The following is a 13,856-nucleotide window of genomic DNA, read 5'->3' on the forward strand; positions in this document are numbered from 1 at the left end:
GCAGCAGGTGAGACATGCCATTTGGGCACGGTGGTGGTGGCAGATGGCAGGATGGAAAGCTACTCACAACCCAGGTGCTGCATCTGTGAGAGAAGAGAAGAGAGGAGAAGCAGAGATGTGCACACCTCATGGCAGGGAAGAAAGTGAGTGGAAGAGAGGAAGGGGAGGGGTTTTTCCTTACAACGAGGCTTACTTCAGGACGCAGGGCGGCGCCAGATTCCAAGGGGTGGGTCAGAATATTAACATTCCTTTGTTTTGATTATTATAAAAAGGTGAGTTATGGAAGCAAGAAGAGAAACAAGGGTGCTGAAATCCCGAGACTACTTCAAGCTGACAAGGGGCGAAGTGGGGAGGGGGAGCCAGGAGTCACGCATGGTGGAAGATCTCAGGAACGTTCCTTGAGGGAGCTAAGGAGGCAGGCAGTGATGTTCCAGGAGCTTGCAGGGAAATGGCACACCGCATTGGAAGAATAGAAGCCATGGCATCTGTTGTTTCTCTGGAGGTCAGGCAATGAAATGAACTGGCAAGTTGGCTATACTGCCAGCATGTAGGGAGGATAGGTTTCCAGGCCCTGCCTGCTCAAGCCTGAGAGTGGGAGCTGGGAAATGCCGGGCCAAGACCGGAGGACTTTCCTCGGCCTGTAAAACAATGTTAAAACAATGCATGTCATCTCCGTGAAGATCAGGTGGGCAAGCTCGGCTCTAGAACCTTCTTTTCTAGTGTGGATTTCTGTGGTGGGTTCAATGCATGAGAGTGGCCTGAGGTTAGGGAGGCTCTGGAAAGGAGCCAGCAAGAGCCTGAGGTTGACTCAAAAGGACACTGATCCAGTAGAACAAAACCGAACTCACTTCCTCGAGAGCCTGAGGAACTGAGTCTGCCCAGTTCCTGGCATCCCACTAGCGTTGGCTCCACGCTCCTCCACAGGCCAGAATCATGTTCTTACGGTACCAGAGCCAACACATCTCTAAGAACACTTGAGAGAGTCCACGGGTCCTGTACACCCGCCCCCATCCTTCTTTGACCTCATCTGCTCCCCAAGCCCCTTATTCCCTCCACTCAACCACAGGGTCTTTCACTGGTTCTCAAGCCCCAGGACACAGACATTCCCAAGCTACTCCCTACTTCTTTGAAATTTTGTTTGGAGGCTCCTTCTCTGACAGGCCCCTGCCTGTTCCCATTTCACTCATCTGCTCCAGGCTTATCATATGCTTAGCATCTTCTACCTGAGATCTACTTCACTAATCTGCCTTTTATCAGCTGTTCATTAGAACGCAACCCCCAAGTCCCCTGAGCAGGGTCTGACACTCAAGTGGCCCTTGAGAAATACTTACCAGAGGACTGGGTCAATCGCCCATGACAGCTGTCATGCTCTGAAAGTCTGTGCGGATGGATGGCTTCTCAGCTCATACATTTTCATGTAACCATGTGGTGGCCACTGTTAGTCCATTTCACAAGGAGCAACCTGATTGTGTTGGGGTTAGGTGGTTTACTAGAGTCCTACAGGGCCTACAGAACGTGGGGTCACCTAGCCCAGGGACCATAGACTTGTTGAGCACTTGCATGAACTGGTTTTCCTTCCTTACTTCTTCTCCCTGCAGCCGATCCCTGCTTGGAAAACCTTCAAGAATTAAGGTTGGGCAGAGGGAAATGGCTCAGTGGGTAAATCTATAATCCCAATGTCTCTAGTTCAAATCCCTGCAACCCTATAAAAGCCAGATGCTGTAGCATGTGACTATAATCCCAGTACCCCTACAGTGAGATGGGAGGTGGAGACAAGAGAATACCCCCAAATCTCAAGGCCAGTTAGCCTGGCGTAAACATGGTGGGAGGTAAGGACAGATACCCAAAGTTGTCCTCTGACATCCAAATATACCTTGTGGCAGGTGTGCCTTCACAGGAACATGTATTCATACATATACATCTTATACAAAAATAACCCAAAAAAACTCGGTTTAGATGTTTTAAGAAGAGGTAGGGCCGTGACACTGAGCTAAAGAGGAAGACATGTGGGTCTTCTTTCTTGTGATAGTTTCTCTTGGCTTACACCCAATAGGGCACGCCATTCTCATCCCTTCTAATTTTTTTTGTGGTGTGTATGCTTCAAATTTATGATAATGAGATTAGATTGTCCTTCACTGTAATATCTTCTTTTAAGCCAAAGCAGTATTTGCCTAAGGGATTCAAACTTTCATAAGGCAAATAACTACTGTGTTATTTCTTGTCCAGAGATGTTGCCTACCCTTCCTAGAGAAGTTCACAACTCTGAGAAGCAAGGAGTTGGGCTAGAAAAAGCTTATGAAATCTCCACTTACACTTAGAGACGGGGAATAAATGGAGACAATTATCCAACCTCCCAAGTAGTGGGATCAGGGCAAAATTTAAGCAAAATACTATTTTGGGATGATGTTAATAACGTCTAAAAAATGCAAGGCAAGGGCCTAGAGCAGCAGGCATCTGAAAACCACATGGTGAGTGGAAATTGTTACAGCTTCCCTGAAGGGCAGCTGGAGATATAGGCACATAACTCAAGATACAGGCACATATGCAAAAGCCTCGAGGTGACTGCTTCTGCCACAGGCCTTGTGCATGTTGAACACACCCCTTACCACTGAGCTACACTCCTGGCCCAGCAGGTACTCTTGAACAATTTAACAGACAGAAACTATTTTTAAAGAGTGTCCTAAATGTTGCCCCACATGTGCATATATGGATGTCCCAGGCAGCGTTGTTTGTAATTGTTTTAATGTTGGAAATTTGGCAGCAACCAAACAGAAAACAAGCTGTGGTTCATAGGCACATAAACCGCTTTTAACTGTGTGAACACCAGGTTAAGGCATAGCATTTGGGAGGGGAGTTGATATTACTAATAAAACCTAAAGAAAAATCAAATTGATTAGCAGGTAGTTTTGAAGCAGCCTGTACTCAGACAGGAAGGGCAGGGACTAACTAAAGGAAGGGCAGACAGGGCATTTCTGAGATCCTGGTGATGTTTTTCATTGTGTATGTGTGTGCTCGTGTGTGTGAACAGAGGCATGCACATGTCACATCACATGTGTGTCAGCATCATCAAGCCACCTTGTTTGAGATAGGGTCTCTTGTTTCCACTGCTTACGCTTGGCTAGCTGGCCTGAGAACGTCCAGGGATTCTCCTGTCTCTGCCTGGAGGATCACTGAGGTCATAGATGAGTTACTGCGTCCGGCGTGGTAGGGTTACGAACCCAGGTCCTCTGTGTGTCAGGCACTTTACTTGCTGAGCTATTGCTCCAGACATAGTGTTCTTTTTCTTAACACGGGGGTGGGGATAGATGTTAACCTTGCAGTTATTTTTGAACTACTCTTGTGCATTACATGCGCTGTTTAAATACTGTATACGTTTCACAGCCAAGAAAGAGACAAGAACAAAGGATGAGGTTCGCCCAGCTTGCAAAGGGGCCCAGAAGGTGCAGAGTTCTCAACGGACACGTACACTTTGGGCACAGCCCACAGGCTGGGATTCTAACCCTTTATGTTTTTATAACCGACTGAGGCAACATAGCCTGTTTTACAAATGAAGACACCCAGGGAAATTGCTGGAGGCCACACAGCCAGCAGGGTTCAGCCGACCTAGAACTGGCGAACCCACTTGGTAGTACTTTTCCGTGTGTTCTTGGCCAACAGAATGTATTACTTATAAAGAAAAATCATAGCTGTAATTTTCCTAGTTTTTCTGCCTTTGTGATATAGACAGGCCCGGGATTCAGCTTGAGGTGATAGTAGGTAACCTCGTGACCTTCAAGGGTCCCTGACCACCGGTGGGTGGATGGTCTTTGCTTTGACCTGAGTTAGCTTTTCTTTCGACAGCCATCAGCACCGTTGGCTCTGACAGGAATCGAATCTAGCTTGCTCTTCTAGGCCAGGACTTTTTGGTTGCCTCAGGTTACTGCTCAAGTTTACAGTTTGCTCTGAAGTTCTGTTCTGGCTCCAGAGAAAACACAACTGAGTCCCAGACAAGGAGCTGGTGGGAAGATTATCAGCCATCTCCAAAGAATTTTCATGTGGAGGGCAAAGTGCTTCTCCTGGGCTGAGTTCTAGGTAAAGGGCCCTTTGAGTTTTTTCCCAGTCCTGGGCATCGAACCTAGAGCCTTCTGCATTGTGGGCAAGGGCTTTATCACTGGGCTACAGTCCCAGCACAGATTGTATTGTAATGACTACAATTCCTTAGCTCTTCCTTTCCTTCCATTCTGCTGCCTCCTTCCTCTCCTAGGCAGCTCATTTCTTTTGCCAGCCCCTCTCCACATCTTTTCCCCAGTCTTCCTTTTTAACCCTCGCTCATTCTCGATGCCTCACCATCCCGCTGCCTTTGAGTATATACTGGTTTAAAGTTCTTTTCCAATCCCACTGTCACGTGGTTTGTTAGACGACATTTTTCTGATGCTGGGTGTGGCGGTGCTGGCTGTTGGCATTAGTTAAGGCAGGTCCCAGGCCCTTTGAGTAGGTTTGGTTTTTAATCTCTCTCTCTGCCAGTTATAGCTTTCTGCTGTAGACTTTCTTGGTTTTACAGTATGGAGGAGCCCGTTGGGTATCAGAAACAGAAATTATTTAGGCTTCACTGTTCCTACAAAGTCAGTACGGACGTGAACTACTCACAAATGGTGTCGGTTATTTAAGCAAATTTAATGGCGATAAGATCACTTAATCTTCTAGGCATAGGCATCCTGTGATGCAAACCTTCATGGATCATTTAAGCTTGGACTGTTCTAATATTTGAAGACATTTCATTTCTATTGTAGGTGCAAATATAATATATTATCTTCCCACAGTCCACATAAGTCATTTGGTATAACTCTGAGGTCGGTGTTATTGTTCTCTGTTAGACTTGGACATAGCCAGTGAGTAGCAGAGTTAGCCCTGGAGTCAGTGGTCTCTGATTCTAGCCTCTGCCACTTAGTCTCACTGTCTGCTGCTTTACCCACAGCATCCAGCCACAGATACCATCTGGTCCAAGACGTAAGTTTACAGAATGGCAGGCACATGAGCTAGTCCACTTCACCCCAGTGACTCATGGTAAAGACATTATTGCCAGGCAGAGACATAAGGAGGGAAGACGGTCTGCTGAGGATGCCTCATTGCTTTAGGAGTCACCAGGTGGCAACTTGGGTTAGCAAAGTGCAGGCTGGGGTGCATGTAGCAGCTTAGCATGAGTCAGGATGCGTGCCCTATGTGAACCGTGATCGCGAGTGCAGAACTGCAAAATAAACTTATTGACTGTGAGTTAATTTATTATGTCTGCCATTGATTCCAGGGAAGCTTAATTAGCATTAACAGCACCTGCACGGAGATGGGTAATTTTGACAACGCTAATGTCACTGGAGAAATAGAATTTGCCATTCATTACTGCTATCAAAGCCGTTCTTTAGAAATACACATCAAGACCTGTAAGAACCTGGCCTACGGAGAGGAGAAGAAGAGGAAGTGCAACCCGTAAGTTGTTGGGTTTCTTTTAATTGAAGTTTGGCGTCAGGTAGCTGTGGTCCTTGGATGTGTTGCTGATGCAGGGTTAAAGACAGGTCAATAGAAAATCAAAGTCTAACTTTATAGACCTTCACATATATGGGAATTTGGAGGCCCAAGGGACATTTCAGACCATTAGAGTTGCTGAAAACAGATGGCTAAAGACTGGATGGGTAAGAGACAGCGGAAATTTATCCTCCCATTTGCGGATGCTGGGAAGCCCAGGTGCTGACAGAGCTGGTGTCTAGTGAGGACCAGCTCCCTGGTCCACAGATGGACGTCTGTGCCTGTCATCCCATGAGAGAAGCAGGGAAGGGCAGCTCTCTGAGGACTCCTGTATAAGAGCACAAATCCCATTCATGAGGGCCACCCTCACGCCTAACCACCTCCCAAAGGCCCCACCTCCAAATATCATCACATGGGAGTTAAGTTCCAACACAGGAGTTGAAATTTAGGGGCAACAACATTCAGTGCATGTCAAGGAGCTATAGCCAATCAGTGGGGAAAGGTGACCTTCAGTAAAGGGTGTTGGAAGTTTGATTTCATACAGGAAAAACAAAATTAACATCTTCCTTCACACAGTTTGTAAATAGTTTTTTGAAGATCTATTTCGTTTTATGTGTATGGATGTTTTGCCTGAAAATAAAATTAACCTCTTCCTCACACAATTCGTAAACAACTTTTTGAAGATCTATTTTGTTTTATGTGTATGGATGCTTTGTGTGCATGTATGTCTGTGCACCCTGGGTGTGCAGTGCCCATGTGTCTTAATGGCTTTTCTATTGTTGAGATAAAACACTGCGACCAAGGCATCTTACGGTTTCGGAGAGTTAGAGTCAATGATGGAGAAGTAAGGGAGCAGCTGAGAGCTCACATATTGACCCCCATCCACAAGGCAGAAAGGGAGGGAGAGCCTGACTGAGATTGGGCCTGGCACAAGTCTTTGGAAAACTCAAAGCCCGCCCCCAGTGACACACCTCCTCCAACACAGCCACACCTCCCAGTCCTTCCCAAACAGTGCCACCGCTGGGGGCCGAGTATTCAAACACATGAGCCTATGGGGCAGGCCCATTCATTCAAACCACCAGAAAGGAGCGTTGGATGCCATAGAATGGAGTTACACTTACTGTGTGGGTGCTGGGGACTGAACCCTGCAGCAGGGATTCTTAACCTCTGAGCTGTCTCTCCAGCCTCTCATAAAGTAACTTTTAAAATGTTTCCCACTGATATAGAAAGAAATATCACTACTATTTAGAGGTGATAACCAACTGAGAGGAGCAAAGGTTCCCACAGAGGCATTAGACACTTGGCTTTCCCCTGGGATGAACTTTCTGTTCATATCTTCAACCCATGCTTATTATTATTATTACTATTATTATTATTATTCTGTGTGTGTGTGTGTACATGCATGCAGGTGCCTGAGTGATCTTATATCTTCAGTCCCTCTCCAGCCCTCGGGAATTTGTTTCGGGGTGCAAAGGATTAGGCCTCAGCCTTGTACATGCCAGACCTCAGCCCCAGGGAAATGGTTAAAAACCCTGTTTAAAATAGAATTTGACAGTTCTACATCTGTTATGTATTTTTTTTTTTTACATCACTTATTCTAGCTATTGCTTCTTTTCAGGGTTATTTGTGGTGCCTTTTCTTGGGGAAAATTTGACGTGATAAATTTTCCAGGCCTTTTTTTTTTTTTTTTTTGTCGAGGCAGGGTTTCTCTGTGTAGTTTTTGCGCCTGTCCTGGAACTCGCTCTGTAGACCAGGCTGGCCTCGAACTCACAGAGATCCGCCTGGCTCTGCCTCCCGAGTGCTGGGATTAAAGGTGTGAGCCACCACGGACCACTCCAAGCCTTTCCTTTTAAGGCCCTGCTTCTGAGGGCAGGACTCAGGGCTTTGAATGTGCAAGCCCCTGCTGTGATTGCCAGCACTACAAGGAAAAGACAGAAAGAAAACTAAAATATATATGTGGGAGACTGAGACGGGGGGGCCTTCTGAGTCCAGGCCAGCCTAGGCTTCTGGGACAGTCTGGACTATGTTCAAGATCCTATTTCAAATAAACAAACAAACAAACAAATCTCTCTAGCAACAACAGTTTCTTTAAAATCTGCTTTTTGTGTGTGTATAGAATTCCCATATCACTTGGAAATTATGTACACAGGAACATATTTCTATTTTCTTCATATATGTGTGTGTGTGACATATATATGAACATATATATTCACCTTAGTTCACCTCATATTAGAAGTAGAAGAATTGGTTTCTGGTATGGCTTAAGGCAAGGACTTTTCCCCTCCAAACGGTTTCAATTACTAGCTCTCACAAGTGATGGTAAGAAAAGCAATGGACTGATGAGCTAATCACACTCTTCTCCACCCTAAAGCCTTCAATAGCTCCTCAGTTCTGCCTACCCCATCAAAGTACAAGTTTCTATAGCAATTACAATTTTCCATAAAGATCCTCTTATTGTCTGGCCTCAGATTCTTTTCCTCTGAAGATACCATAGCCCCGGGGATCTGGAATAGTCCTGGTTCCCAAAACACCCCCTGACTCTCACATTTCAAAATTTAGTCAAAGCAATGTTTTATGTATACAAAGAAGAAAGACTGAAAATTAATTATTTAAAACGTAACCATAAAGTATTAGAGAAAAACTAAATTAAATTTTTTAATTGTTGTTGGCTGTCCTAGAACTCACTTTGTAGACCAGGCTGGTCATGAACTCACAGAGAAATGCCTGCCTCTGCCTCCCAAGTGCTGGAGTTTAAAGGCATGCGCCACCACTGCCCGGCTTCCAAATACTCCCTTTTACTTTAAAGAGATTGGATTTGTCCTGATCTATTAAAATTGACAGCATGCATACAGGCTGGGGATGCAATTAGCATATACGCTGCCAATTCTAGTTTGTGACCACTGCAAGCATATATCAGGACTGTAGACTATAGTGGGAACTAAGGCGTAAGGAAACTTTCGAGGCTAATGAATTATGATGATCCAGTACAGTGACACAGAGGAGAATGGAGGAATCAAAGTGCCATCTGCAGGGGGATGAATCTCAACTGTGTGCTAATGGGGGGAAAAGTGAGTTATAGAAGGATGTAGATGAGCAGTTCTCCTTACATGGGTTCAAAGGCAGGATCTTTTGTTGGAAAGAGTATAGTCTTTGAGGTCTCTGAGCCAAAAGCTAAGTGTGAGTCAGTTTCTATTTTCTTCCTTAGTTCTGAGGGCACAGGGTAGCAATGGGTGGAGGTGGGAAGAGGGGGCCTGGCATGTACTTGGAACATCTTGTTCCACTCATCATCAAATGGGAGATGAGGAACAGGGACAGGCCCTAGAAGTAGGGGGGGAGCGAGGTCAAGGTTACCCGCAGTCTTAGGAACATTCAGCAGGAGTTACTCACACGGCACTGATTGCTCAAGTTGTGGGCTGTCGGGGGATGTCTCGGTCGGTAAGGTGCTTGCTCTACAAGTGTGAGTTTGGATCCCAACAACATCTACTTAAAAACTGTGCATGGTACAGCATATCAGTCATCTCAGAGATGGGGAAGTAGAGACAGGAGGAGCCCTGGGGCTTGTAGACCACACAGCCTAGCCTAAGGAGGAGCTCCAGGTTCAATGGAAGACCATGCATTAATAATAATAATAATAATAATAATAATAATAATAATAATAAGGTTGAGGGCAATTAAAGAAGACATCAAACATCAGCCTGTGGCCTCCATGTAAAGGTGCATACATGTACATGTTTGCACACACACACACACACACACACACACACACACACACACTCAAGTCAGAATGCAAATCTTGCCTCTCAACTCACGTCCCAGCAGGGAAGCAGGGCAAGAAACCACTGATGCTACACTGTACTGTCCTGAGCTCTGTTCACCCCATGCTGAGTTCCCTCCTTGTTCTTCTGTCTCTGCCCACTAGGTATGTCAAGACCCACCTGCTGCCAGACAAGTCCTCCCAGGGAAAACGCAAGACACAAGTCCAGAAGAACACTCTGGACCCGACTTTTGAGGAAACCTTGAAGGTACTTGCTGGCCAGACATTCCCGAGTCTGCCCTATCCCAGGCTGGGTCTAGGGTCAGAGGCCAGCGTGCCTCTTTGAAACTCTTGAGTCAGTTAAATATAAATGCAGACACTGATACATTTCTTCACGGCTCTGTCAATCAGTGCCGAGCTGATAGAAGGCAGATGTCAGCCTTTGACTCTGCCAGACTCTGGACACAGCTTTGGATTAATGATTCCTAGGAAAATGCACGTCTCATGCTAACACCTGGGCAAAGAGCGACTTAATGAAGCTACTGGGTTTTATTCTTTTGCAGAAGTGCCTCTTTATTGGAATAGATGAAACCTGTAGGTTTCTTTTCTTTTTATTAAAAAGAGTCATTTTTATAAAAAAACAAATTACAGGACCAGGGAGATGGCAGTAGGTAGTGTCTTCAGAACCCACATAAAGCCAGACTCCAGCACTGTGTCCTATGGCAAGATGGGGGTGGAGACAATGGGGTCCCTAGAAACCAGCAGGACACCTGGTGGACACAGTGGAGAAACAAGAGACCCCATCTCAAACAAGGTAGACGGTTGTTCTCTGACCTCCAAAGGTGTCCATGCAAGTGCCTGTACTCACATGTACTCACCATTCATGTGCAGATAGACATCCTACATACCCTCCTGCACATCCATTACACATATCCTTTATGCACGCATTATATCCATACCCATCCTGCACACATCATATACACATCCATCATGCACACATCATATACACACCTATCATGCACACATCATATACACACCCATCCTGCACATCCATTATACACACCCATCATGTACACATCATATACACACCCATCCTGCACATCCATTATACATACCCTTCATACATGCACCATATCCACACCCATCATGCACACATCATATACATACCCATCATGCACACATCATATACACACCCATCCTGCACATCTATTACACACACCCATCATATACACATCTATCACACACATCATATACACACCTATCCTGCACATCCATTTTACATACCCTTCATACATGCATCACATGCACACCCATCCTGCACATCCATTATACATACCCTTCATACATGCATCATATACTCACCCATCATGCACATATCATATACACACATATCATAAACACACCCATCATACACACATCACACATACACAAAGACAAAAAGTATATATAAAGGAATTATTTGAATCTTCATTGTCTGTGCTACTAAGGAACAAGATTACGCCTCAGAGCAGAGCCAGACCCTCATCATCTCATTTGAGGTAGAGGAAGTCCCAGGATGGGCTGTGGCTGCTCCAGCCAGATGGGCTGCCTGGACCTGTGGAAACCCCAGCCATGACTGGCAGCTCAGAAGCCCTGCTGTCTGGCACTGGCAAGAGCTGAGGGCTTTGTCTGCCTTTCTTGGCAAGTAGTAGCAGTCAGGGGCCATGTGGGGGGCTGGCACAGTGCCTTGAATTCATTAAATAATAATAATAATAGCCATTGTTCCCTGAGCCTCTGCTCTGGCCAAGTGCTTCACGTATGCACCAAGGATGGTATTAGAACCTTCATCTGCCAATGGGAAATTAGACCTGGGCAGATGAAGGAGCTTAGCAAGAACTCACAATGGAGAGGCTGTCCCGGAAAGCCTGTGGTTAGGGATCCCCTGTTCGGGTTTTTAAATTGCAGATTCTGACTCAGCAGATGTAGGCAGGGCCTGACGTGCTCTGTTCCCAGATTCCACTCTGCTGGCCACCCACATGCGACCATTGCAGTGAGGTCTGCAGGCTACTCACTTCCTGGGAGACATTTGAAAGTTATGTGCTACCCAGCACATTTTAGGTTGATATTGAAATATTATAAGTCCAATAAGGTATTTTATGCAAGGCTGAGGAGGCCCGAGAAATGAGATGTGAACTATTTTAGATAAGTATTTAATTATAGAGTTCAATTTAAAAGTCTTACTTGCCTTATTTAAATTACATGCAAGATCTCAAAGAAATCACAATTATAGTCTGTTAGGCATGTTTTAGGGTCTTAGCAAATTTTTTAGATCTATTTGAAAGAATAATGTCTTCATTTTGTAGTGTTCTAACACAGGCCAAATTTATTCTTGAGGAAACTCCTACAGGCATGGTGGTGCATGCCTCTAATCCCAGCACTAGGGAGACAGAGGCAGGCGGATCTTTGTGAGTTCAAGACCAGCCTTGATCTACATTGTGAGTTCCAGGTTGATTTTCTTTTGTTTGTTTGTTTTTGTTTTTCGAGACAGGGTTTCTCCATGTAGCTTTGGTGCCTGTTTTGGATCTCGCTTTATAGACCAGGCTGTTCTTGAACTCAGGGCGATCCTCCTGGCTGGGATTAAAGGCGTGTGCCACCGCTGCCTGGCCCAGGTCAATTTTTTTAAAAAATGTGGTAGGAACTAGCACTTCCCTTCCCTCTGGTTTTGGTATCTAGGAAGTTTGTAAAAACCAAGGGAAGATGGCTATGAGAACCACCTCTGGTGGGTTTTGAGAAATGAGCATGGGTTGATGTAATGAGGGTGGAGTGTGACCGCTATTCTATCCTGATTACACACCATCTTGTCCGTAGTGTGTGTGTTAAAGTTGAGGCCTGGGCTAGAGAGAAGACCCAGCTGGTCAGGTACCTGCCACAGAAGCATGAGGAGTCAGTACCCATGTGAAAAGACAGTTGTGACATGTGTGTATAACCTAGGTGCTCAGGAAGAGAAACAGGAAGGTCCCTGGGGCTTATTGGTCAGGCGGCCTGGCCAGTTGAGGGATCCTGTCTCAAAAAAAAAAAAAAAGGGAAATAATCAGTTGAGGAAGACTCTTAATATTAATCTCTGGCCTTCATATGCACCTATACAAATAACATACTATAGCACACACCATACACACACACACCACGTACACACACATGCCCTACACACAAACATCACACACACCACATATCACACACACCACATACAACATACACCACATAACACACACACTGCATACAGCATACACCACACCAGACACAGACACAAACACACACACACACACACACACACACACACACATACACACATGCCCTACACACAAACATCACACACACTACATACAGCATACACCACACCAGACACGTATACACACATGCCCTACACACAAACATCACACACACCACATACAACATACACCACATAATACACACACTGCATACAGCATACACCTCACCAGACACACACACATACATGCCCCCCACACACACATGCCCTACAGGCACACATGCCATGAACACACCACATACAACATACACCACAGACATACAACCATCTCATATAGCATACACCACACATACACATACCACACCACACACCACATGTACCACATATACATACTGCACACACACACACACACACACACACACACACACACACACACACACACCATACACACAAAGGTGAGGCTCTAAAATTCGACTGCCAATGTCTTCTGGATAGACTGTTTCTTGGGGCCCTCTGAGCTCTAAGGAGGTTTCTACTCCCTTTGAGACTCTCTGGGAGTCTGAAAGGAATGGAGATGGCAGATTTGGTCCTTGTCTGCTCATGGCCTCTGAAGCTGTTTGTATGTCAGACCCCATAGTCTACACCAGCCTCAGACCATGCATGGTACAGGCTTTGGAGACATAGCACAAGACAGTTCTTGTTTGGCACAGTAAATTCAGTTATTAGAGGAGACTAGTCCTGCTCATCAGATAGGGGTGAGCGGCTAGTGAGGACCTAGGAAATGTCCTCAATCCCGAGTGTCCCAGGGAGCCCTACAAGGAGCTACAGAGTGAGCCATTAGGGAATGGCCCTCAGGTGACACTGTGGCCCCACGGCACCATGACCCTCTTCTCGGAACAGCCTTATTTCTCAGAGGTCAGCAAGTTAGCTTAACCGACTGCTCATGAGAGAGGGAGACATGGAACAGGGTGCGGGTGCAGTGCCTGTGCCTTTAATCCCAGCACTGGGGAGGTAGAGACAGGTGATCTCTGTGAGTTCAAGGCCAGCCTGGGCTACATAGTGAATTCCAGGACAGCCAGGGTTACATAGTGAGACCCTTGTCTCAAACAGGGATTTGGAAAGCAGAAAAAAAACGAGAACCAAGGGCTGTGGATTGGGAACATGCATTGCTCAAGAGTGCTTAGACCCACCGCACATGGATCCCAGAGGGAAGAGGAGATGGGTAGGGTGGGACAGCACCTATCACTACCACCCCTCTCTGTCTGAAAATGGAGATAGGTCACAGTGTCTCAATCCCTGTTTCCTTCCATCTTCTCCCTCAAAAGAAAGTGCCGAGAATGAGGAGGGTGCAAAATCCAACCA

General features: G+C 45.8%; 1 protein-coding gene across 3 annotated transcripts in view; it reads left to right on the forward strand.

Moving 5' to 3' along the window:
- Positions 1–13,856, forward strand: part of Sytl3 (synaptotagmin like 3) — a 57,079-nt gene that overhangs the window by 36,818 nt on the left and 6,405 nt on the right. For all 3 annotated transcript variants that reach the window (XM_036169133.1, XM_036169135.1, XM_036169136.1), the window contains 2 exons: positions 5,282–5,460; positions 9,416–9,518. In XM_036169133.1, the coding sequence (XP_036025026.1) occupies positions 5,282–5,460; positions 9,416–9,518 (282 nt within the window). The remainder of the gene's footprint in view (positions 1–5,281; positions 5,461–9,415; positions 9,519–13,856) is intronic.

Source organism: Onychomys torridus, chromosome 19 (assembly GCF_903995425.1).
Source record: "Onychomys torridus chromosome 19, mOncTor1.1, whole genome shotgun sequence".
Classification (NCBI taxonomy): Eukaryota; Metazoa; Chordata; class Mammalia; order Rodentia; family Cricetidae; genus Onychomys; species Onychomys torridus.